The 26,738-nt window shown below is 44.3% G+C and overlaps 1 protein-coding gene across 6 annotated transcripts in view; it reads left to right on the top strand.

Annotated features, from left to right (window-relative positions):
* The window catches only part of PLAG1 (PLAG1 zinc finger), a 52,556-nt gene that overhangs the window by 19,000 nt on the left and 6,818 nt on the right, over nucleotides 1–26,738 (top strand). For 3 of the 6 annotated variants that reach the window (XM_066993006.1, XM_048072435.2, XM_013185885.3), the window contains exons 2-3: nucleotides 22,501–22,600; nucleotides 26,287–26,645. In XM_066993006.1, coding sequence (XP_066849107.1) covers nucleotides 26,404–26,645 — 242 coding nt within the window. In that variant the 5' untranslated portion in view covers nucleotides 22,501–22,600; nucleotides 26,287–26,403. Of the gene's footprint in view, nucleotides 1–11,062; nucleotides 11,187–22,500; nucleotides 22,601–26,286; nucleotides 26,646–26,738 lie in introns of those variants that run through there. The other 3 variants (XM_048072440.2, XM_066993007.1, XM_066993005.1) reach the window with 2 other exon arrangements.

Here is a 26,738-nt window from a genome sequence, read left to right as displayed (position 1 = left end):
CCAGCCCGTACCCTTGTGACGTACCTACGCGGTGGTACATCGTTTCTGGCTCTCGTGATGGAGAGAGGTGCTACACCGCGGGACTTGCACCCTAGGCACTTCGATACCAAAGCAAGACAGCCTGCAATGCATGACCAGGGTAAAATCCATCATGAAAATAAAGTAAACGGCTCTTGTGGTTTTCCTGAGGGTTGTTTATTAAGAATCAAGTTTCTGTGGCATTTTTCAGGAGAACCTGTTTTGAGATTACTGGGCCTAGTTTTTCAAAGCTATTGTCTTCGTAATCTTTTGAGAACACAGCTTTCGCTGCCTTCCACTGCAACTGCAGACATTAAGTATTTCTGCAAATCGCTCCTTGGAGACCCATGCCAAGGACCTGGAAAATTAACGACCTCTTCTATAGTGTTCAATTTAAATGACAGAGATCTCCGGTAGATTCTGAGTTCCTAGGACAGCGTTCAATTATCTGACTCAAAAGATTGGTTTCTGAATGACTAAAGGGGTTGTGGAAAAAGTAATCAAGAAAAAAAAAAGTAATCCATCTGGCCAGATTTGGGCAGAATTCACAGGAATGACAGCTTGACCACTATTTCTGTCTGATTTCAAGTCTCCATCCCAAAGAACAGGGGTTCAAAACTCTAGGAAAAGGATAAGTAGGAAAAATCCGCCAGAGCTTTTTGATGAAGGCAAAACTTCTTTTTCCTTAGATTTTTTTTAAACGTCTGTACTGTTTTGAATGAATAAAAAGTAAAGAAACAAAATACTGAAGCAGACACTAACTTGTAAAACTTCAGCCCAAACAATGGCAGTTTGGCAAAGCCATCTGTTGTCTTACGTAGAGAAGTTTGTCTTATGATGGCAAGTGTTTGGCAGCATAGTGAAATGTGATACTCCTAATTCTGCCAATAGTAAAATATGCTGGATTTGAGCTAGCGCGTGCACCTACTGACAGCACTGTCAATTCTTGTGTGAATTAACAGAGGAATTGTCTTGCTTTCAAATCAGGGCTTGACAGAAAACTGTTATCTCAGGTCTTACCTGCCCGGTTAAGGCAGGCCTGAGATGAAGAATCCTGCTTTTAATCAGCTTGATAAATGCTGATCAAATCTGTTTAGTAAGAATGATTATACCGGTGTGCGTTATCAAAGCCCAGCATTTTGTATCTGACAGTGGCAAAACCAAACATGTAGTGACAGGCACAGGAACAAGCATGTCACTATAGCTTTCCCAGAGTGTTCTGGTCTCCAGTAATTTGCTGGTCAAAGGCCAGATGTGGCATTTTTTTTATTTACTAACCTTATTAGACTTTTTCCATGAACTTTTTCCTGTGACCTTTTGAGCCGCTCAAGTGTCTGAACACCCTGCTGCAAGACGTACCACAGCAGAAGCATGTGAAGACCATATACCATAAAACAGGCAGCAAGCCACAGTGTCCCTGTCTTGAATACCATACAAGAGGTAGCGGTAGAATGGAGAAAATACAGGAAAAGGTGGTAAATATGAACAAAGTAGTGAAACAGCTTCCACAAAGGAAAGGTCTAAGGAGACTTGGACTTTTCATCCTGGTAGGAGACTACAAAAGGGAGAACACAGTAGAGGTTTCAAATCACAGACCATAAAGGAATTGTGAATGACATAGATGAGATAAAGGAGGAGCAAAATTATCAAGAAGTTAAGAGAAATAGTGGGAGGTTGGTTCAGAGCAAGCTAAAAGAGAGTAGTTGTTAATAAAATGTGAAATGAAGCTGGAAATCCTTGCCATGGGATGTTGTGAGTAAAAAAGTTCATGTGGGTACCAAAAGGGACCACCAAAATAGTGGGAAAGAAGTGCTCGGGGAGCTATTAAATTTACCTAGCTGAGGAAGTCACAGAATCACAAACAGTGGTACTTCTCCAAAATACCGTACACTTGCCTTTCCTCGTGGTCTGCTGTTGGCTGGTGCTGGGCCCCTGGCCTGACCCGTGGGGACCATCATTGTGCTGTGCTGGGAGTTCAGGGGCGCGGGACTGGACCAAGTCGCCCTGGCTGGGACGAGCGGCAGGCTGTCCCAGGAACCACGTCCGTCTGTCTGTCTGTGACCCTGTGTAGGTCCACCTGCAAACTAGCTGTGTTTTCCTCCATCTTTTGACAGGTAAACTGAAAAGCAGTGTTTTATTGGCTAGGAACCGTTGTAGTTTCTGGCCTAAACTTACTTATGATAAGTTTATATTTATCTTTTGTGCCAACCCTTCTGATTGTCTTTGGTGTAATTATTAAGACTTTTTGTGATTTATTTTTTTTTTGTCAGATGATTTGTCATGCTACCCAAATAAATCTTTTTCAAATCTGTATTACCAGATTTGTACATGGTGTTCCTAGCAAGATTTTGATAGTAATGTCTGTATGTCCCCTTCTGCACTGGAAATACAGATGCTTTTTGAATCATTTCATTTTTTTTTCCTTCTGCAACAGCTCTCTTTAGTGACTTTTAGTAGCTGCTTATAGGATGGTCATACAGAGACATTATCCTTCTGTGCTACTTCCAAGCAATGATTCCTCACTTTTCAGCGGAAGTCACTAGTCTCTAAGTGCCTTAAGTTCTCCTTTGTTGCAACTTTTCATCCCCTTTCTGTCGCAGCTGTCCTTAAGATTTGTCGCACTTTTTCTTATGGGTTGTTTCAGTCTGTACTAAACTTCCGGTACCTCAGTTTGCATTTTCCACAAATTTTGGTAGTGCTCACGTACAGGCATAAAAAAAAGTGCGTATAGAAATGAAAATGTTGAATCAAAAAAGACTGACAACCAGTCTTGGCAGGACTCCATAAATAACATCCTTCCACTTTTCAGGGAGAAATCTGTTGTCATCTCCTCTTGATCTGCTGCTTTTCCTGCCTCGCGATCCTGGAACTAACCCCTCTCTTCTCGGCTTGGCAAACCGCTGCTCAGGTGGTGGTATATCAGCTGTCCGACTGAGTTACACTACAACTGTTGTGCTTCCTTTGTATAACGAGTATTTTGTCATGTTGAAGGAAAGTTGGATGTTTGACATTGTTCAGCTTTTAAAAATCATGTTACGTTTTATTGTATTTTCTCTTTACCTTCGTGTTTTCATTCTTTCTTTCAAAACATGCTCCAAGCAGGAGGCCATACTATCGTCAGGTATAGTATGGCCTGATAACTTTTTTCCACCTTTCCTCAATATTGAACTGAGGCAAAAAAAAAATAAAAGCCTTTCTGGATTTGATGCAGTTCTGAGACTCTCCCGTGTCATCACGTGGGAGTGTTGCTTCCTGTTAAATCAGAAGGTAGTGCTGAAGTATCAGAGGTGGTGCTGTGTCTGTGTACCAGATACTTGGATTTGTTTCATTGATTCACCTTCCAGAAGGCCCCGTGTTGCTCTCGGAGGCTGGCAGCAGCCTCTGGTTGTGAACTGAGGGCTGTGAACCTCTATCTTACTTTCTCTGTGGTGGGAGTAGCCAGTTGAAACAGTTGCCGTTGCCTCTCCTTGTAGTTAGAGGTTGCTGCGGGTGTTTGGCAGGCCGGGTTCATTCAGGGAAGTGCACGTGTCCCCGGTGACATGGGTTTAGCCGTCCAGTGCCTCTTGTTGTCCCCGCCGAGCTGCGGCACCGTGCTGCTCTGCCATCCCGCTGCGCTCGGCCTGCTGCGCCACGAGCCGTGCCCTCACGCCTGTGAGATGGAGGGGCGGTGCCGAGCCCCAAAGGGTTTTAGCTTAGCGGGGTGCTAAAACTTCTGCTGCTGAGCTGCTGCCTGGCCTGGTCAGTGAGGAGAGGGCATAGGGAACACCTAGGTGCAGTTCCGTGGTGACTTTTACAGCTGGAGCTGTAGGAACCCAGCTGGAGGTGGAAGCCTTCACCTGAGACGTCTCTTCTCCAGCTCTTCAGGGCGTTAACCAAGCTCTGCCAGCCTGTGCCCTGGCCTGCAAGCTGGACAGAAGTGCCCATTCCCGCTCCCGGGGCTGTTAGCCCTGCCTCGGAGCTGTGTGCCATCCCTCCGGCCTGGCGCTGCCTTGCCCCGGCCCGCAGCCAGGAGGTGGCTTGTGTCTGGCCGGCCTGGGGCACGGGCTGGGCACCGTGTCCTCTGCCTGCGGCTGGCCCGGTAAACAAGGCGCTCGCTGGGCGCAGTTACCTAATTCTGGAGATAGAGATAGCTGCTTGGCTTTTGGGACCGCTCCAGAGAGGGGAACGTAACTGCTGAAGCTGCTTGCCAAGTCAGATATCAAATCTGATGAGGAATCAGGCCTTGAGGTTAACTGCCAGCAATTATCTGTACCGTATCTATACCCACGCTGAGTGATTCTTCACTGTTTTGTTTTTAGAAAATTAAAAAGAAAGGGGAAAAAAAAAAAGTGAGGTGCCTCAGTGCTGGTTCCCACAGCCCTGCTCTTGAGGTGAAGTAGCAGCCCTCATCCGTGCACGTACAGCCTTTTGGGTGCAAACCCCAACGTTTTGGTGACAACTGATGTAACGATGAGGCTGAAATACAAACGTCTGATGTTCTCAGCTCCCATTTGGGATACAGGCCCCTCCAAAAGCACCTCCCTGCTGTAAGGACACAGACGATTTCAGAAAGGGACACACGGAAATCATCAGGCCTTTCTACCCTTTTTTTTTTTTTTTTTCGGCATTGAGCTGCTTTTCTTAGCCGTTCCTTCACACAACCCGTCCTCTCTTTGGCCACTGTGTACCCATCCCTTCAGCAGCTGGGGGTGAGGAGGACGACTGCCATCACCACGGGTCCGAAACAAGTGTCTCGTGTGTGGCCGATAATACGTAGCACGCGTGGTTTAGTCAGACGAGCTCCCAGCTCTCTCTGCAGGAGAAGGGGATGCATACCTTTCATTGCTCCTGCAGATTTCTGCGATCTGATAGGAGGCAGGAAAGAAACTTAATTTCTACAGCCGAGTCTCCGAGTGTTGCTTTCTCGTATGGTGCTGCCGACGGAAAGCTTGGGTGGGTGCCGTGCTGTCAGACTGGATTACCCAGTGCTCGCTGTCATGAACCCGCGCCTCGTGTTCACGAGCGCAGCGTTTCTTTTTTCCTGAAGATTGCGGGTTTGTGCGCTTACAAACATCGGTGGCATGGGCGTGAGCCTCCACATCTCCCTCACCTGCCCTCTGCTACTCAGATTTGTGTAAGCAGGGTGGTTGCACTGGGAAACGTGTAGTTGTAACGTTACCTGTTAAGAGTAGAATAAATCCTGCTAAAACAAGTAGTGTGTATCGCACCGGGTTTACTTCAGATAAGCCCGCCCACTGTTGTGTGCAATCAGACCAAGCTTTTTAAAGGATTAATAGTTATATTATAAGAGATTGGTCAGTGGTAGGAAACGAGGCTGCTGGTGAAAATTTTCTTGTAGCGTCCAAATGCAAAGATCCCTTATTTAAAATTTATCCAGTTGTTTAGCTTTTCTTAGCAGAGGGTTCATAGGTCGTAAAAACAAGTGCTGTATGAAATTTCAAACACAATGGTCACCGGCTTCTAAAGAAAAACAGTAGCATTAGCTCATTTTAGAAAGCACCACAGTTATTTAACTACCGCTTTGGGCTGGTGCGATGTGCCCCTGCTCATTTGCATCCATCTGTACACTAAACTCTTTTGATTATTCTCTTGTTAATTTTATTTTTAGCTGCAGAAGCCAGCACAGGCTCCCGAGGATTTCATTGGCTTGCTTTCTGGACACTTTTTCCTAAGAAAAGGTGACCATACCAAGGCTGTGAATAATCCTCTCTGTGTTCAGATCTGTTGGACAGTGAGCATTGCCTTGCAGTTAAACCTTGCTGCTTTGCCTCTGCTTTGCTTCACTTCGCTTTTTAGTCCCCCCCCCCCTTCCCCCCTCCTCCCCCTGTTCACAGTATTCCCTGTTTCGTTTTTGTTTTGTTTTGTTTTTTAACCAACTTGTCATCTGCCAAATAAAGGGGAGGGAAGCAATCGCTTCCTTATAATTGTTCTGTTAAGGGAGCCTTGTTGTTCTTAATCCACCTATAATTTGTCTGTTTCCTCTTCTTTACTCTGCTTTCGCCCCTATCTCCTCAATCTCCTCACCTTCATCCCCATCCCTCCTCCTTCCTCGATCTTTGATTTTGGAAGGAGCCGGGAGGCGTGGTTAGATGCCAGACGAGCTCGGTTATTACTTACACAGGGAAACTTCATCCTGTCCAACAAGTAAGCTATTCGTAGCCTTGAGGGATATATCTAAAGGGCACAGAGTTTCCACTCAAAATTTAAGTAGATTAGATTGTGTATACATATTTGTTGTGACTTGGCAGGTGTCCCAGTGCCCGAGGTCTTAAAACATATACTTTGCTAGACTCGAGGCGAGCTCAACTGCATGTTTCAAGAGACGCTCTGGAGCGGTGGGAGGCTGCTGCTTGGAGTTCACAAAGGTGTTATCCTCTCTAGATCTGACACAACAGGAATTCTGACTACTGTTCTGTCTAGTCCTGTGTTTTGTCTTGATATTAGCAGCTATCAGATGCTTCAGGGGGTGGTATAACCATAAGATACAGAGGAGCAAATCCTCTCTTAACTCTCTGCTGGTTTGGATCCCGTCCTGGAAAAAGAGGGTTGCTATTATTTTTTCTGAAGCCCTCTTAAAATCGTGTTACAATTCTGGATGATCCAGATAGAGATAAGTGTTGTCTGCCTGGCTGTATGTTGCCTTCTGGCAGTGCATCTCACAGGCTAAGACTTTGCTGTTAAAAATAAAGTATTTGTATTTACTAGTTTGAAAATTGCTCTGCTGTGGTGTTATTGGATGTTTTTCATTGTCATAAGAACAGTTGAAACTATGTGACCAAGTTAGTCTACTGGTAATTATTTTAATAGTATTATCTTGTCTTCTTGTTTAAATCATAAAATAAAATACAGTCCCAATATTCAGGTGCTGCGGATGCGCTGGAGGGGGAACCATGAAGTTAAACCAGCTGTATTTTATGAAATTCCGTTTGGTATGGCACTTTTCCTTATAAGGTCCAATGACCAATTGTTTTGATTATTTAGAAGGAAAAAATTCCATGAGAACTGTTACTGAAAATGACTAACTTGGCATTAGTGATCTGTCGCTCTCGTAGAGCATTTGATGCAATACTGAAGTTAACTTAGATAGCTGAAATACCCAGTTAGCCGCCTAGCACTTCAGCTGCTCAGACATCTTCACATTCGTGTGCGACCCATTTATTACATTTTCTTGTAAATCGCTAGTGATGTCTGTAAATAAATACCCGTTTTGTTTGTGGTGGGGTCGGCTCAACATCCAAGCCTTTGTAAATAAAAAGCAGCCTGTATATCTAATAGAAAACTTGAACACTTGGTGGCCTACAGGCTTTTGCAGCCTGGAGATGAAGCTTTTACCGTTTTAGAGGCGAAATCTTTGCAGGACGGTGGTAGCGCTGTGGTGGGGAATCTGCAGGAGCCCCGTGGGTAGGAATTGGCAGGTCAGGTTGCGTGGGAAGGGAATACTCGTCAGAGAGGTAGATGATCAAGTGGTTTTGTTTCTTTATTTAAGCAAGGATTGGAGGCTAATAAAAACGCACCAGCTGATTAGCAGTACATCTGAGCCCCCTTTGCTCAAAGTTACAGAGGGGTATCAGAGAAACGGGACCGGGGCTTACCAGACGTGAAATGTGTGTCCACCTGACCTGTTCTTTTGGCATCTCGGTGGTTTGAGAAGACGCACTTGAAAAGAGTTACTGCAGGTGCCCGGACCCGTTTCTGTTACCTATTAGAGTAGGCTGTTAAAGTCAGAGGATGAGGAATGATCTTGGGGGGGGGTTGGGTTTTCATTGTTGTTCTTGTTTTGTTTTCCCTTCTGCATGATATTCTTCTGTATGTTCAATAAAGATTTGCCCTAACAAACAGAACTGCATGAAAAATTTACTGTTTTTTTTTTTCTTTTTCCTTCTGTTTTGCTTTCCTAAGTATGGAAACATAGGATTCAGTCAAGCAAATAACATGCAGAACTGTCCTTTTGTAAACCTTAAAATCGAGGTAGTGAGAAAGAATGTCTGGACTCCTGATCACTGGGAAATAATTAACAATTTACTGTGGTTTTGCCTGCAGTAGGATGTTACCTTGACCACACTAGTTCCTGTCAGTGTCGTGTGTGTGCTGAACTTAATTCTCAAAGTCGTATCAAAAAGGCCTACTAGTGCAGTAAATGCACGTAGCAGTGAGTGAGTTTCCTCTCCGAGGTTTCTTTGAGTTACTGGTTTATAATGTGCTAGTTTGACTTCTGCACTCTATTTCTTCCCGCCTGGCTCCCTGTCCATGTCCTTCTTCACTCCAGGATCATCCAGAGTGGATGTAAATGCTTCATACGTGTTGTTGGCTCTTCTTTATGATAACGATTGTAAACCGGTTGCTTGTGGCGAGTTACTGGTCACGAAGGGTCTGCAAAGGCTCTGGAATCGTGTGGCCTCCGGTCCCTGCATGTCTGTCCTTACTCAGATGAGGATCATTACGGGATGGACAGGTACAGGTCACTGCCCACGTAAGTGAAAGCCAGAGGGCACACCTGGGTCTGGCCTCAGGGGTGCTTCAATGCAAAAGACCACAAAGGATGCGTCAGAAGACAAAGGAACGCAGCGGGGTTCTCGATGAGTGCCCTCTGAAATCCCCAGGCTGGGGTTTTGCCGGTGACATTGCCACCAAGTCCAGGAGTGATTTATTTATTTTTTTCCCCGGATGGTGCACAGTGCCACAGCAGAGGCCCGAGGCAACCAGGTAAAAGCCCAGCAAATAAAGGTCAGTAGCCTCACCTATGCCACACTGTCCGGCCCGGCCTGGGCCTGCTGGAAGCACTGTGACTCATCAGATGCGAACAATACTCAAGAAACAGCTACAGGATCCTGCAGAGGCTGGAGGAGGAAACCGATCCAGTAAGTATTGCATGCCCAATTGCACAATAATTTCGCAGCAGGGTTTAAACTACTTTTTCTGGGTTGGAGCGTCCTGGCGCAGGTAGCGGCCTTCCCCTCGCTGTTCAACTCAGCGGTTCTCCAGCTCGGAGCAGGCATGTGCCTTTATAAGCTGCGGGCTCCTCATCCGCACGTATGTGCTCTCACTGGCCGCCTCCAAACTCCTCTGCTCCAGCTCTGATCCCTGCGTGTCTTCTTTTCTCTTAACACCTCAGCCAAAGAACAGCAGCCTTACAGCTAGTGCTCCTTCCCCACCATCCCCCAGATTCTTGCACGTCAAACCCAGTAAATTCGGCTCATTCACTCAGCTAACCTTGCCTAGTTGTCAGTCCTGGTTTGCTGAAGGACTTCTTGGAAGCTTTGCTGTCTTAGCTTCCTCGTACCTCCGATTCTTCTCCTTCCTCTCTACCCTCTGTGTAAGAGCCCCATCCCATGAGGAGTGGCATGAAACTGGCTTTTGCCCAGGTCACCGTCCTGTAGCTACCTTGCCCTGGTTGTCGCCCGGAGGGGTCTAGAAGGACCAGAGGGGTGACCCTGCTGTCGGTGCTGACACACCCAGGAGCGCGCTGCCCTCTCCCTGCCTTCCCGGGGGAGCCCGGCTGGGCGGGGAAGGCACAGAGCTAGACGTGGCGAGGAGCGAATCCGTGCCAGCTGAGCCACAGCCACGGCAAAGCTCGACTCCACGCTCCAGCGTCCTCGCCCCTCACGTGGGTGGAAGGAGAGAGGACCGGGGGGCTGGAGGGCAGCGTGCGTTTGGGGGAGGCACAGTCGTAGAGGATGGATGGTGTTACGTGGGACTCGTCATGTCGCCGCCTCCTGTCCCTCGCCTCTGCCCATGCGAGCTGCCCTTCAGTTTGAAGCGTGAGTTTGACCTCCTCCTAGCCAGTGTCATCTGTGACAATCTGTGCTGGTGACATGGGGTTTATTAGATTTCTCTTTTCAGTACCAGACCCCACAAATACAAGAGCTCTTGATCACGCTTTTTGATGCTTGTGCATTTTTCATATCGTGTGGTTTTCTTTCTCCTGCTCCTGCTCCCCAGTCTACTGAAATGGCATCCTCCTCCTCAGGCCGATGTTAAAGCTTTAACAATTCATTTCTTTGCTATGCCAAGTCCCAAACACGAGTTGCACTTTTCTGCCTCCTTCCTCAGCTGATTTGATCTCCTCTCATTTCCTCCTCACTAATCACAGCCTTCCCCAGCTTTGGTTATGCTGCCCCCCTGCTCCAGACCTTAGTCATGCTCAGAGTGTTTATAAATCTTAATGCAGCCTCAAATCTAAAGCTACGCTGTCGCTGAGTTTCATTAGCGTGCTGAGGGTGAAGCGCCCGAGGAATTTCAAACCGGTTTGCTTTTCTAAAACCTTATTTAGCATAGTGGGCTTGTGTAAACGTAACAACTAGTACAGATTTTTCTTAATTTTCCAGTGTGCTTTACAGTAACTTGTAGGAGCCACAAAAAGAGTGTGTGGGAGGGAGGTTTGACACAAATACTGCAAGGTAAAGGAGTTCCTTTTTTTTTTTTTTTTTTTTCCTTCTAGGAAATGTTAATTTATCTTGTTAGCAGGTAACCTTGTAGTGCATTATCCGAGTTTGCCTGTTGTCTTTATAAATGAGGCCCTTGCACCTCCCAGGAATTTGCCAGGGAGTAATATCCTTCAGCATAAGGACAGTTAGTTGCGCATGTGTACAGTTACAAATATAATGCCTACTGTCTTTTTTTCTTTAAAAAAACAAACAAAAAAACAACAACCAGAACTTTATATTCAAATGCCTACCCAGCAGTGCCTGACCATTTCAAGTTTCGAAACAATAGCAACCAACTTACCCCATTCCGTATGCCCCAGAAAAAGCTACAACAGCATATGTAGTATGTGGAAGTAATTTGGAAAGCATCCTGCAGTTTTGAAGGGAACACGGTGAAAAGAAAAGTTGGGGGAAAAGAGTTTGGATGTGGTCGAGAGGGAAAAACCTAGTTAGCATTATTGAAGTAGCTTGTAATAAGTGGGGTGAGTGGTAACATCTTTATTTTTTTCTGATTTCTCTTAGCGCATAAAAAGCCGCAGCCCATATGAAGAGGGGAGTTATTAGCTAAAAGATAGCCATCAGATTTCAGAAGATAAATGAAAGGTGGATCTGAACCTTGAAATTGTCAGCTCAGTGGGAGGTTGCAAAGGCAGAATGGTGAAAGGAGGGTTTCCTGGAGAAGTCACAGAAGATTGAAATGGATTATGCAGTTCTGGAAGGGGACAAGAAACAGGCAATACAAAGGTGCTAAACATAAACAGTTGTAGCAAAACACCGGTCAAGCATTTCACATCTACCTCCAGCACCCAGCAAAACATAGATGGTGTTCCAAAATGAGACCACTATGCTAGCTGAGTTAATTAGAAATGTTTCCTGACAGTATTTGGGATCTCACTCCTTGCACAACCTACTGTTTTTAAGGTCTTTTTTTAATTATTATTCAAAAAGTACCATCAGCTAAATCAGTAAATAAATCCCTTTTCTGAACACTTGTCTGAAACACGAGTTGAATACATGACTTATGTAAAGCTCATCCCGTCACAACATATTAAAAATAAAATTAAAGTAAAACATACCTTTTTGATTGCAAATTTTTCACTAGTTTACAGCTACTTTCCCGCAGCAGGAAAGGAGCTCAGGCGTCTTGTTGGACAGCTTGTTAGAGGAATGTACTCTGGGACTCACGAAAGCATCTCCACTTCATGTTTCCATCTGCCCTCCAGGATTTTTTCCCATAACGTGCATGAAACATTGCTGCATACCATACAGTCATAAGACTGTTTTTATTCCATCCTTTTTGTCACCGTCTTCCTTCCACCTTTCTGGAAGCCTGCCCCGCTGGCAGTCTGCAGCTGTTCAAGGCAAAGTCATGTGTGCGTGTTTCTACCGTCACTTCACGTAGGCTTGCAAATCAGGGAACTGGTGTCTGGACTAAGTTGCTTTAAAAAAAAAATAGAGAACTCTTGATTACACTGGTGTCTTGGATTGCGGAGAGCAAAAATTACTTTGCAGGATGTAAAATCTTCATCACAGACCACCTAACATTAGTGCCAGTGAATGCTTACTGTGATAAACTGTGTCTGGCAGGGCTGTGAGGGAATACGCGGTCTTGGTGAAGCCCTAAGTCTGTGCGTTTGGGAGGCAGAGGTGGGGATAGAGCAGGGAAGAGGTCTGTCTCTCGCCACCTGCTTCTGTGCCAGCGAGCAGCCCTATCCCTTCAGAGCTGTACGTGACCTCCTGCGCATTGACGTGCCGTGGAGCAACCTCATCACGCTGCTGTGAGCCTTCCTGGCTTGGTTGCCCTGCCAGTAACGAGCTGATTATCTGATGATTAATGGCAAAACTGTTTGGTGACTGCATGCTGATGACATTTCATCAGACTGATAGGAGCTCCCAGATTAGTCTTGTAGCTCCAGGGCAGGCTCTGTATGGACTTTTTGGGAAGTTCTGCCTTTGCTGCGTGAAACTAGCAGTTGCTGCCAGTCTCCTGATTCCAGAAGTTGCTCTCCAGGTGGCTGCTCCAGTTCCTAACTGCCTGGCTTCATCTCCCTCTGCTGCGCTCAGTCGTCTAGGTCTAAATTATGCATGAGTGCTTTTAGTTGTTCAGCAGTCTGGCGTCACATCTCAATTCTTACAGATTCAGGTATGCACCCCAAAGTATGTTGCATGACACATTGCAGCAGAGCACTGCGCACGAACTGCTCAGCATGCCGAATGGGAAATGGGAAAAAACGCAGAGCTGTGTCCTTACCTCATTAGCAAGGATGCTCTCTTAACACAACAGCGTGCAGGCACCCTGTGGGTTCTGCATAAGCAGAGCGGGCTGGTTATGTGTATGCTAACAGCGCTGCGTAGATGAAGCTGGTATGTAAGAACCGAGTCAAAAATACCTGCGGTGCCTGTGCTGCACAGGTTGCAAAAGGCTCGTTGACAACAGCTTTGATGCAGACAACTGACCAGCTTGAAGAGGGATTTGCTTCGTTGCTGCATGTTGTCCCTTGCTCCATACTCTTTTAAGTCATTCGCATACATGTGGCAATAGACCTTTACCTGAGATGTCAAGCAGCAGAACCTATCGAATCTCTCAGAATATATGTTTTGTTTCTACCTTAAGTATTCTGCGTCTTTACTTATCCTTTCCTCAGTCTTTTGTGTTTTAGCTCATAAGCTCATATGCTACAGTCATCCAGCATCTTTGCAATAGTAGCAAAGGCCATCTTGGCTAACTGTAAGTGACACTTCTTATTTAATGTAAGGCTACAGCAATTTATGAAGTTGTTTTCTTTTCAGATAGAGCAGCAGTTCTTTGACTGTCGGGTGTGTTGGAGGATTTGCTGCTGCTTAGAAATTGGGCACTCTTTCTTACTTTTTGCTTTACTTCGGGGGCTGGGATAAGAAGCAGAGGAGATGGGGCAGTCATGATCAATGTTTTAATTGAAATAGCACCAATAAATCATATAAAAACCTGAGGTTATTTAAAAAAAAAAGAAAAAAAAAAAGCAATGCTAAGCCCTGTTTGAGCCGCAGCCAATGTTTTTCAGGCTGTGTGAGTAAGGACAGGACTGGGCTTCTGCTGTGTTCTTTGGGCTGCTGCATAAGACACCATGTAAACTCAGGATGTGTAATAGGTACAGGGGGGAGGCTACCCTTTCTCTCAGTCACTTTATTTCTCTGTCAGGAGTTGTCTGTCCCATGTGTGAGCTTCCCAACCATCTAACCTAACTTTGTGAGGCAAATCTAACTCTCCTATGAATGGTCTCGCCCTGTTGCAGTCACTTCAGCTTCCGTATGGTATTGTGATTTTTCAGACACTTCCTCCCACCGCCTTGCCCCTCTTGGAGCTTGTGTTACTGAGATGGGTGTTTTCTCCCTCAGCAGACAAAAATTGCGGTGGGGTAGAGGATTTCTCCAAGCCCAAAGGATGAATCACTGGTTGGATTGTTGTAGTCCAGTGTTTTCTGACTTTCTAGTCCCTGCTTATTTTACAGACTTAGCTATTTAAAACCTGTCCCTGCCTTCTGGCACCCTGTTAATTTCTCCAGTACAGCCAGTTCCTTTGTGCTGTCTGCATAGCAGACCTTCAAGTGAAATTACTGAGCTCTTTGGTAAGTTTTACATTTTCAGCTTAAATGATGAGCACAGCACAAAGTAGCGTGACTGGTGGCTGCTTTTTTCTGTGCCGTTCCAGTTTGGTCTGTCTGTCTCCGGCTGAGCCGGGATCACTAGCTGCACAAGATTATGCTGTATGGTAATAGACGTGAGTGGAGTTTGTTTTCAGTTCACCAGTGTCATTGTGAATTCCACCGGGCAGACCACGGTACCAGAAACCCTTTTACGTGACAGATCATTGAAACTGTTAAAAACATCTTGTATTATAATTCAGGGCAGATGACTCTTTCTCAGAAAAATAAAGCTTTTAAATTTCTGTCTACCTAGTTGTGCTCTGCAACCTAATTATGTTGTTTAAGTGGTATATCCTCAAGTATGCAGGTTTAGAAAAAAAATCTGAAATGTAAGGATGTAAATCAGTTTTGGGGGTGGTCCGAGACAGGCAGGCCTGCAGCAGGTTAATCTGAAATGTCTATCAGTCAGTTTTGATAGAAGCCACAATAAAGCATAGAATTGGTGGCCACCTGGGTAGGTATGATTTGGGAACAGTAAAAGAGAGCCCTGTTTTAGGGTCCTGTTGGAGTTCTTTGGAGGCATCAGCGAGAATTAAAGATGTTCTGGTTCAAAACTCCCAAGTAAACTATATCAAAGGCTTTTTAAGGCAACTAAGGAGCTATAATGCAAGAGGGAGTGTCTTTAGGTCTTTGCACAGATAAATGACGTATTAAAGGTAGGATCAAAAGGTAGAAGTAAAAAGAAGTAAAGAATTAAAGGAGTGTCCCACTTAGATTCCACAGAGATCTGTGCTGTTCATCACATTCATAAATGGTGTAAGTTAGGGGATGAGCAAGTGGGTGAGCAAGTTTACTATGAAGAAGGGAGCCAGCTGTGAAGAACAGTAGAAGGACAAGAAAAAGAGCATACAAAGCTAAGGGAGAAGGCTGCTTCTAAGCCTTCAAAAGGTTCTCCATAAAATTGGTAGCGGAGAGACCTGTGGGACGACTTTTCTAAAGTATGCTGTGGATATTAGAAAGGGATATGGTTTCCAAGGGGAACCTGAACTACTGCTTGGAAGAATGATGTGCTGAAAGTTGCTAAATTAACAGAAACTGTATAATGGTTCAGGAGGCCCCTGACATGAAAATAGTTGCAGGTCAGAAGAGTATTGGTAAGAAATGTCACGCAGTTGTGACCTGTTCTGTTCTTTTGGCTATTACTGGAGACAGAATACTGGGCTAGATGTACCGTTAATCTGTCCCACACACTTACTCTCATCTTCTTAGATCTAAGAATGTCTTGTTTCACTCTTGGGACAAAGGAAAATAATGTTTCATATAGACGTCAATTAATTCTTAATTGTAGTAGTGTAGGATCTCATAGGCACATTTCCTATCTGTGTTTGCTTGTACATATGCAGGATTTGCTTTTGTTTAGGGTTTATTATAAAAATGCCATAGTCCTATATGCAGATCATGTAGTAACCAATGTTTGCTTTCACATAATCATCAGCAGCATCATGAATGTAGATTGTTTTCCTGGTAGTTTTTGGTGTGTGTGTTTTAACTCCAAAATACATAAAAGTACTTCTGCAGGTTTTAAACATTCTAAAAATAATTACAGCATCAACATTGTTTGTATCACAATCTTTCCAAAATTTTTAGAGAAACTTCTAAGCAGTGCCATGGAGATTCTTAAAAAGCCCGTAAAACCGCAAGCATCAGATGGGTTAAACTCTAGGCAGCTCTTTGGAATCCTTTGGAACATTTAGTAACCAAAACTGAGCTCTCAAGATTTAAAGTGGACCTAAGTAATTTAAAATATGGAAAGCCCACAAAGAGATGCTGGTTAGCATTCTGAAATTCTGTTTTGTTTTGTTTTTAAATTACAGACTATTAAGTCATGATAAAATAAACTTTGGTGAATTTGTTTTCTACTTTTCCAGAAACTTAAGAAGAAAAAAAAAGATAAGCATGATAGGATTTTTTATATATTCTGAAAAAAAGTTATATAATACTCTTTCTAGCATGTTATGAGTTATTTTCTAAAATTAAAAAACTGATTGTCCATATTTCGTGACTGTAGTACAGCTTTTTAAGATTTGCAGATTGTTTCATGATCATGAAAAAAGTGTTGCATGTAGTAGTCAAATCTAGATGAATGCTGTCTTCATATAGTGGCCATTGTTCCACAGCAATTTAGATTTTTTCCCCCAGATGTTTCCTTTATTAAGTTGAAAAAAAATGTATATTTAACAAATGTTTACTAGTGGGATCTGTTTGTTTATTCACGGAAACACGAAGTGGGTCTGGGCATCTTAGTGAGCACATTTGTTCCTCTTGCCTACCCATCTTTCACACTAGTTTGAAAGGGTACGGTTGTTTATCCCCACTCAATTTTATGCAGTTTCAGCAAGTTTCTCTGTTTTGTGGATGTGTTTCAAGAAAAAAAAAAAAAAGGCTTTGTTAAAGTTTTGAATTTGATGAAGTATCTTAATTCTTGTATTTTTGTGCCTTGTACATAGTACGCTTTGCAGCATGGCCGTTGTTGCACACGCACTAGGTATTAGCAGTGTGCTGTCACTAACAATAGACCACGATGGTTGCCTGGTGTTAGTTTCAGTGCTTATGTTAATTCCTTATGTTTTAGCTGTTAGACTGTTTCCCTGGGGGTGAAGCCTTCTGTATTGTTATCTCTAAGTCATTCTTGTGTTTATACCCAAGATCATTGGGTAGATATTTTCATTATTTTGCCCACACCATTTCATTTTTCCTGCAGTAGCTTTAATGATCAATTCTCCTGGTGCATGCTTGGGTTTTGTTTTGTCTTACCACAGCCCATGCCTGCTCTCACTGCTGTCCCACCACGAAGGACCATGCGTACGGTAGACTAGAATTTGATTCTGTGGAAAAGGGTTCTTCTGAACTTGGCTTCCTGCTGTAAGAAGTTCAAGATAAGATAAATACGGCCGTGTATATATATATATATATTTAAAAAAAAAACCAACACTTATCAGTTCTTTTGTGATTAGTTTGTTTATGTGTGTGCTCCCCTTACATGAAATGCTATTGTACAATAGGGCTAGTGTCTACATCTTTGAACAATTATTTATGATATCTGTTGTCTAAAACTATAAAAGGCCAAGTTTGATGACATTGAGACCCACCTGTCAATGCCATCTCACCAACCCTAAGGGCCTCTGTGTGGATCCCTTGGACTTTTCACTTCTTCCCGTAGGCTTGTGAGAGAACAGCAGCTGTAAAAACCTCAACCAGTTCTGTTACTACAAGGTAATGTACCTGTTGGCTCTCTTCCTCTCGCTGCCTCCCATACAAAAGGCCACGATGGCTGAAGGCAGGGCTCTGGGGGTTTGAAAGCTGTCCCTCCTGCCATTTGGCAGTGCCGTGTTTATAGACGGTCGTGCCAGGTGTCTTCTTTGCTTAGGGGTGAAGCATGTGCGTACATGTTGTTTGCTGTTCAAATCTCTTCCAAATTACACAATAAAGCAAGCAGAAAATTAAATGAAGTATCATTTTGTGGAAATGCAGAAGTGAGCCTCTCCTGGCTTCGGTAAGCTCCCTGGTTAAAGCACCTTCTGGTTATCGGTCTCACTGGAGCAAACTGGGGAGAATCTTCCTACCAGTGACAGGATTGTCCTTCTAAACAAGGGTGCCAAAGGTGAATAGGCTTTACTGGCTGTTTCCTTTAAAAAGTGACATGCCGTTCAAATAAATGTGTATCAGATCACCTGCCAAGAACAAAGAGTGTCATAGACCCCTGCATCTGTCAGAAGACTGATTTTAATTCAGCACTGAGAAGGGCAGCCCTGAAGTCATCAGAACTTCAGCATCTTTGCCAGTTAAGCATGGATTTTTCTTACGTGCCTGACTGTTTCCATTGGTGGGATCAACTTTTCCAGCTGAGATTCTCCCTTACCGAAAGATCGCTCTCAGTAAGAGGCACCTCTGGAAGACCCATGTTGGAGGCTGACCTGCTACCTACATCTGCTTTAAGATGAGTCTCCTGCAAAAGTCAAGCGTCTTTCTACCAGGTCAGGTGGACTGAGACCTACCGCTTGCCCAGAGGTCAAAGCAAGTGTGCAGTAGGCCTGGTGACCCTTGATGATCTGGGAAGGATGGCGGAGCCTTGCAGGCCTGCAGGTCCCAGCGTGCTGTCCTGGAGCACTGCAAGCACTTTGCCACTTGTGCTCACAGCCCCTTCTGTGGCCTAGCGGAGGAGTTTGATGGAAGGAGGGTTAAATCCACACCTCCGCAAACTGAACTGCCTAATGACAAGCATGTGTGCAAGCCCACAGAGCAAGGAAAGCGTGAGGAGGCTAAGTGGTGCTCCTTCTTCAGTTGTCTTAACCCACTCCTTCATCTTCAGGAGCTCTGATGATATTTGCACATTTTTGATGGCCTTGGCTGAGACAGGCAGACCTGGTGAGGAGTTTCGTAGTTCAGTTCTGCTTCTCTGTAGTGGGGGTGCTGTCTGACTGCTGTCTTGGCTCTTCTACACCAAAGGAAGCGGCTGCATTGACTGCTGGATGCTTCCATAGCTCTGCTCCCCCTGCTACTCCTTACCACTGCCATCGCCTGACTGCTCGGTGTGCCAGAGCAGGTTTCCTCAGTCAGTATTTTAGCTCCTCTTCCAATACTTATTAGTCACCCGATAAAGAAAAGAAGAAAAGTGGCTTTTCTGCTACAGTAACTGTGGTTCTTCCAGACGTGTTCTCCACAGAGGCACCACAAGCGATCTGTCCTTCACTCTGAAGGAATCTTTTTACTCCTTAGTAACAAATCTGAGGGAGGTCAGACTGGGTCATCCTAAACTTGGTAATGGTTTTCTCCATTACCATCCTTAGCAGCTGCAGCTCCTGTCTTCCTTGGCTACACGTATTCATCCTCCATCTTCCCAAACTGGGATGTCCATCTGTGTTTCAGCTTTCCTGACCTCATGCCACACTCCCAGCCAGGCCATTGACCTCTGCCCACGTATTTCCCTCTCCCTGCCAAGCCCAGGGCCTGGCTCCTTTATCAGCCACCACAAACCTTCCAGCCCCCTCTCATCCAGCATCCAAACTCCTGAGGCAGGAGCACAGGACTGGGACCGGCAGGGCTGCAGCAGGCAGTGTTTCCACCCGGGAGCAGACGCTGAAGCTGGAGGCGGCCACTTTTCAAAGCAGCATGCTGGTGGCAGCGTGTACAAAATGGCTCTTAGCCCACAGCGTGCGTGGAAAGCAGAGTTTGGAGATGCTCTTGCTGCACACCACGCTGGGTGTCGTAAGGATGTGCACAGCACAGTTTGGGAGTCCCTTGCCTTACGCCACTGATGGTAGCAGTCGTTGAGGGTAGACAGGCACAGCCTGGATGGACATTATTGTCTTCAGAGAACTTGGTCCTGTTCACGTGAGTACTTGCTCACCTGGGATCTGTGCGGACAGCACTTCTTAAAGAATCACAGTTTCCATAGGGTAAGTAACCACTTTTCATTTTGTTTCCTTAAAGAAATATTTAAAACCCAAGATGACTCTGTAATGCTGTTGAATATTTAATTCTGTCATTATTAGGACTGATGTTTCTAAGACCTTTGTTCTGCTTTATAAACTGGTGAATTTCAAGAATCGAAACTTGATGCACTGCTCTGTATTCAAAATGCAATGACACTTGCTGACAGATACTGTGTTCTCAATACTGTGTTCTCATTATAACTCCCTTATTTTGAAAGAAAATAACCACGACACTGACATTTTCCTTTATTGTGTTTGGACGCTCTCAACAAATGTAAGAAATGCAAGCTAGGGGGAGGATTATTGGTTGTGTTTGTTTAATGTCTTCATTATCCTTTTAGTTTACATATACAAATCATGTTTTAAAACATTTCCAAATGCAGCTATTTTTCCAGATTCTTAAAGATGACCTGCGAATTTTGAAAAAACAAATGTCCCTCTTTTTATTATCGAAAGCAGGAATAAGTGATTTAGTCTAGTGTTTGGGGGCTTTTTTTTTCCTTTGACTCCTTAGACCTGGTAAATTAAAATATTGTCTAACTGGCAATTATCTGAGTGTTTGTAGGGTTGGCAAAATTAACGCCTCATGGATACTAGAAATCTGATAATTTCTAAGAATTATAATCTGATAAATTATGGAAGTCTGTTTTGGTACAAATTCCCATGTGGGTTTCAGGCATGTATGTGCATGTAACAATGCATTTTGCATTGTGATGCTTCTCTGCTTCATGTGAAGAATAATTTGAGCTTTAATATTCATTAAAAATTGTTTCTATCTCATCTGGTTGAGAGGAAAGCTTAGTAACACTATAAGCAGTTACGAGAAGAATGGTAAGTCTTTGTCCAGTATTCCGCCTCAGAGATTTTCTAGCACCAAAAGCTTCTGAAGAAGGTGGTCTAAAAATCAGCATTATAATGGACAACTGTGGTATCCTGTGTATAGGAGAAAGTCCTTTATCCAATAGCTGACTTACTGCCATGAAGCATTGTTTTTTTTTTATCTTGTGTTTTCGTTTAATTTCATCAAATGTGGCAGATCTTCTTGCCATTCATTCAAACGTCTCCTCTTTTGTATGTATCTTGTTGAACTCCTTGACTTAATAATGGTCTTGTAGAAGTTGAGATCCTGCATTGCCCTCATCTGGATCCACTGCATTGAGATTTAGCTATATTTGTGAGGTAATGAATAAGAAAGAGCACCTGACTTTTCCACCTTCATTCCGTTCAGTATTTTAAGTACATCTGGCATTTACCATCCTTACTTGCTCCCATTGCTCCCGTTTCCCTTGCTAGGATAGTCTTTCCATGCCTCTGATGGCCTGTCCCTAAGGCCATCTACTTTTTGCTAGAGCTCCTTCAGATGTGAGAATTCAGTACCATAAGCATTTAAATGAAAAATGTTGAATACAGTTGAGAGAGCATTATATTTGTTATATTATTTTACACTTTTTTTTTTTTAACTGGAAATAGTCTGTAAATACCAATAGTGAAGGGACTGAGTCCCTTAGGACTTAATTCATTAAATTTTTGTGGCTGTCTGAAATGCTGTCTGCTTATTGTGAGCTACTTTAGGAGAAACATTTGGATAATGAAGCACTTCCTTTCTGCTGTGACAGTGGGATATGTTGAGATAGGCATCACAGGGTAACTGATTTATAATGGTCTTGCTGGGAGAGGGAGCAAGGAGTCATCAGCATTTTCTCCCAAAAACAGAGTGATGCGGGGACCTCTGAAAGAGGAGGCGAGAGTTGAGTCTCCTCTCTTTCTCATTAGTTGAAAACAAAGCTTCCAGTTTTGGTTTGGGTACTGGAGCTGTTTCTGCCACCTGCCTGTACGTAAAAAGCCCCCCATAAATGCTGCACGGCTGCCAGAAGGCTTCAGTGGGTTGTTGTGAAGCACTTCTGCCTTTGACAGGTGTTCAAGCATGCCAGTTAGCTTACATTTGTGCTTACCAGCAGAGGAAGCTGGGGCTGCGCAAAGCTGAATTTGGTACCAAAATAAAGAAAACTTGAACAGAGAGAATGGAAAATGAGACTGGAAAACTGTGTGGGGGTCAATGTTGTGTTATTCCAGGGCTCCTATCAGATACCTTCAGCTGAATAGGTCACATAGGGTATGTGCACTATACAGGGCTTTGCCCTTGCATACTTGGAGGAGATGGAGGGGATAAACCTCTCCACCAAAATCAGGCATTGAGCATGTTTTCAGTATACACCTGTGTCGTCCAGGAGGCCTTCTGGCAAGAAAAGGAAGATGTACTGCAATTTTAAAAAGGATGGTGGCAGGGAAAAGGGGGATGTAAGGGAAATTCCAGAAAGGCCCTCTGGATTTGCTCAGGCACACCTAGACTTGCCCTCTAGTGGGATTTACCTGTAGCGCGTACATCATTAGGATGCTTTATTATTTTTTTTAAATTAATTTTATTTTCCTTTGCAGGTCACCTTTTAAGCTGCTATTTCCTGTATAATTAAGCAGAATAAAGGCATTAGGTTCTAGTAAAGTTGGGCCTAATCCAGAAATCTTCTCTTATTCAGTCCTTTCTGAGTAAGAAACTCAAGTCTGGGCCCAGCGTTTTACATGTTTCACTGCTATTTCTAAATTATTTGTGGTCTGTGGATTTCTTGGTTTGTTTTAACTTTATTGAAAACTCCTTTGCTTTTGTCTAATTTTATTTATGTTTTTTTTTACTGTCCAGTGTAGAGTTAGTTGAAATGATGTAAGTATACTGGAAATTGAAGTGCATTAATTGCTACTGATAATGCAAGAGCAATTGATTCATAAAGTTTATAATTAACAGTACTTAATGTTCTGTGCATGGGTTGGCTGTATCCCTTTTAACTTTTCCTTTCTGATCCTTTTCAACCCCCGGTCTTACCACATCCCAGACTTTCTGAATATACTGGTTTCACTAGAGTCTAGTCCATTCTTCCTTTTGTTTTTCAGACCAGTAAAAATGGGAAGTACTGGATTCTGGTTTCCTCCAAGAAGAGTCAGCGGAACTGGTTAAGACCAAAATCTGAGGACTTTAGTGGGCAAACATCAGGTGTGCATTGAACAGAGGCTGCTTTATTCCTGCTTTAAGTATATGCTTCTTTAAAAATAGTATTATATATGAGCTTTTGTGTAATGTGTTTGTTATATTTGATACTGCATATAATCACTCATCCTGCAGTTGTGAAAGCACCAATAAGAATGAGGATTTTAAGTGATATTATGTTGAGACACAGAGAGGCAATATTACTCATAAAATTCTTTCAGCTGGTCTTTGGAAAGTGTAATATTTGAGGATCAGTGTTTTTTTTAAGTTTTATCTCCATTGCTCAGTCTATATATCCACAAGAAAAAAAAATGAAAGTGGTTATTTGCTATTCAGAAATCAATACTGAAGTTCTTAACTGCTTCATCTGTTGAGAAATGATACTGAGATAATAGTACTTACATGTTTTTTTTTTTTTTAATAAAACACTGTCATTGCCAAAGATTGAATCCATACTATATTTGTTCTAATAATGCATTTTAAGGACACTTAAACACAGTTCAAAGTCAGCTTAATTAGTTTTGATCATAGAGAAACAAAACTTGAATTCGTCATCCATATGAATGTGCTGAGTTGCATCTGGTACAGCAACTAGATCACCTGAAATTTTGGAGAAGACGAAAGTAACATAATATTGGCCTGAATATAGGATGGCCTCAAGCCTGAGATGTGATCCTTGCATTTAGAACAGGAGTGAGAAGCTGATAGTTGTTTAAATTAACAGTTAAACTCCGTATGCTGTTCCACAACAAACACTGCCTTTGGCTTCGCGTCAGACCCTGCGCATCGCCCTTCTGCATGGCCTGGTATGCTGTGTCTCTCCAGCTCGACGCATGTTCAGCTCCCCACCTGCCTGCCCCTCAGCGTTACCAGAGTACCCTGTCCTCTTGTCCTTAGATGTTCCTACCCCCACGCAGTGCTCCCCACAACTGTCTGTGCACCCCCGTACTGTTGTCCGCTGTCCCGTCTCAACCCAGTATCGCCCTCCCTGCATCCTGCCAGCTGTGCCTGCTTCTCCTCTTGTCATCTGCTTGGCATGGAAGCCACTTGCTGCCGTGGCCCAGCATGGTCAAATTAAGCACGCTCTCATACAGCAAGCAGTAGAGGTAGTTCCTTCGCTCTTTGCCACTAACGCTGCCTGTACCTCAGGCTAGGTGGGGATTTGGCTGGGAGGCACTAGGTGGTAGCCCTGCTTCCCCACACTGAGGCAGTAGGTGTTTCAGGACGCTCTGGGAAGCAGGTCTCGTAGGTGCCCACAAGGCTGTATCTAAACATAGAGGGGGCTGGATTTTTTTTTCTCCCTCAGAACTTGAGTTGTCAGGAAAGAACAGGCTAAAATGAGATTTCATTCTATCTTCAGGCCAATGTGCATAGAAGACCGGTGTATTTGTTTATGGACGCACAGTAAATTTTATTACCAGATTCTCATTAAAGTGTATATTGAAAAATCTTTCAACCTGTAAACTTATCACAACTTTGATGTGAATGAGATCCTCCTCTTGATTACATTGGCAGCTCCATTGAAGTGTTTGGAATTGGTCTTCATTTACTTTTGTTGCAGAAGTGCTTTGGTCTCAAGTCTCCAAACAACTGTAATTTTTTTCACTTATAAACAAGAATGTCACTTATGAGACAGAAACTGAAATTAAGCTGATTCTTTGAAGACCTGTGCACATTCCCACTCGTGGAATCGTTGTCCCCAAGCTTCGTCCCATGAGTGGGAATGGGCCAGAGGCAAATCTGAAATAATAAGAGTCCTTAAAGAAACACCTTTTCTGTTGCTGGGTATCTTTAAAGAGGCTAGTGATTCCGTGTAAAATTTGGGGGAGGAAAGGTGGTCTTACAAAACTTCTTGCTTTAAGAGTATAGTATAGCTTAATCTGCTATTCAAAGACTATAGGGTTGAAAGGTAGCAGGTTTCCATCTTGCTCTGCCAGTGTTTCTCTCCTCTTACAAAGACAAGAGAGAAGTTACGGGGAGGAGGGAGGAAGAGGCATAGACAAAGACATGCTCTGTATATGCGTTTCAAATGGAAATCTCGAATCTGAAGCATTCGTAAAAATGCACATGCAGATATTAAAGAGGCACATCCCCTTCTCCCCCTCCTGTCACCCCACCCCTCATGTCCTGTCCTGCCGCGTCCTGACATAAACACAGGCTTTCCTTCCTCCCCGCTTTCTTCCAGTGCCACGCTGGGGCTATGGCAGGGACCTCCGAGCTACCGAGCCTCCCCTGGCTGCCAGCTGGGATGTGTTTGTTTTGCTTACTGGGGAGGTGGCACAAGGCCGGAGCAGCTGCTGCCTGGTGCTCCCTGCCTGACTCCTGGCCGCCCTGCTCCACCTGTCCCAACAGCTGCCGGCTTCCCCAGCCCTGCTGCCAGGGGACAGGGGGTGGCCGGCCACCGAGCCCCCAGCCCTGCCTCTGCCCCCGGCCTTGCTGCCGCCTGGCCTCCCCTCGCACAGCTGTGCCAGCGGAGGCCATGTCGGGTGGCAGCTGCAGGGCCGTGACACCAGGGTGGGGGGGATTGCTGCTTTTGCCAGAGAAAGGCCAAATCTGGGGGCTTTTCGGCCCTGCCCGCTGCTTGCGTGGGGTGCTGCCCTTCCGCCGTCCTCCTCTCTGCCCCTGCCACTGCAGACCTCGCCTTTGACCCTTTCCATCACGGGTAGCACCGGTTTGGGTATCTAAAGTAGCAATTGTGCTCCAGCGATCAAATAAAAGCTGTCAGCGTCTTCTGACAATGGAGGATTGTTGAGCACCCTGTAATCACAGGCGCCCAGTTGCTACTATATGTTACCAGATTGCGAGTTTAAAGCCGTTCTTGGCAACAACTCAGACGTGAGCATCACCCACCTCCTGGAGCTGAAGGCTGCCGGTTTAGTTCACAGTGTGCAGAACCCCAGGAGGGGCTGGGGTCCTCTCGGAGGACCAGGAGCCTTCATCCCCAGCTAACCTCAACGCTTAAAACCCTTGTGCCTTGCAGGGTGGTGTGAGGAGGATGTGGGTTTCCCGTGCCGGGCTGATAAAAAGCCTAATCTGTGAGGTTTCTGTTATTAACACACTGAGCCTCCGTTAGCAGAGGAGAACTTCACTTGGCATTACAAATTATTGGAAACGTGTGCGTTTTGCTAGAATAGGCACACAGACAGTAACCAAAATGAGCCGGTATATCAGAGAATATGAGCTTTGCGCCCCCCACCCCCACCCCAGGCTGTCAAAACACTGCTTTTCACATCGATTTTCAAACACCCAGTTGCGTTTCAAGACGTACAGATTTTCATTTTGATAACTGTGTATGTGCATGTGTGCGTGCATGTGTGTGTATGTCCGTACAAACACCACAGGCACAGCTTTAATTCCTTTGAAACCTGAAGCTGCCAAAAGCCATCTTCATGTGTTCTGAAGTGAGTTCTTTGTCTGATGCCTCCTGAAATCTGACAGAAACTTTGCTGTTCTCCGTCAATGCCTGAGGGGAAAGTTGTGAGGTGTATTTTCAGGGCATATGTGGATCTGTTCATCCTGAGCAATGCATTTTAAGAGTTGCAGCAAATAGTGTAAAGAAACCTACAGGTATTACATTAGACCAGCTGAACCTAATTTTATTTTTAAGTTTTATTCAGAAGCATCACATAGCAAGTAAACTTCAAAATTTAAGTTTAGTTACAAACTAGTTGTTTCTTATTTTTTTTTTCCAGTCCCCTTTTGCTTTCTTTTACGACCACATGAAACTTGAGAAGCCATCTAAAGCTAAATCATTTAGTGGAGTTGGGCAATTCCCAAGTGTCCAACAAGAAGGCCTGGTTTAGGCTGCGATGGCCACTGTCATTCCTGGTGATTTGTCAGAAGTAAGAGATACCCAGAAAGTCCCTTCAGGGAAACGTAAGCGTGGTGAAACCAAACCAAGAAAAAACTTTCCTTGCCAACTGTGTGACAAGGCCTTTAACAGTGTTGAGAAATTAAAGGTTCACTCATACTCTCACACAGGAGAGAGGCCCTACAAGTGCACACAACAAGACTGCACCAAGGCCTTTGTTTCTAAGTACAAATTACTAAGGTATTAAACTCTATTTATCTTTCAGATTATATTATCTATTTTATGTTGGCCGTGTTAAGCCGTGTAAAAGTATATATTTGTGTACGCCTTCAG

Source organism: Anser cygnoides, chromosome 2 (assembly GCF_040182565.1).
Source record: "Anser cygnoides isolate HZ-2024a breed goose chromosome 2, Taihu_goose_T2T_genome, whole genome shotgun sequence".
Lineage (NCBI taxonomy): Eukaryota > Metazoa > Chordata > Aves > Anseriformes > Anatidae > Anser > Anser cygnoides.
The sequence above is the reverse complement of the archived record's forward strand: the minus strand, read 5'-3'. Positions and strand labels throughout refer to the sequence as shown.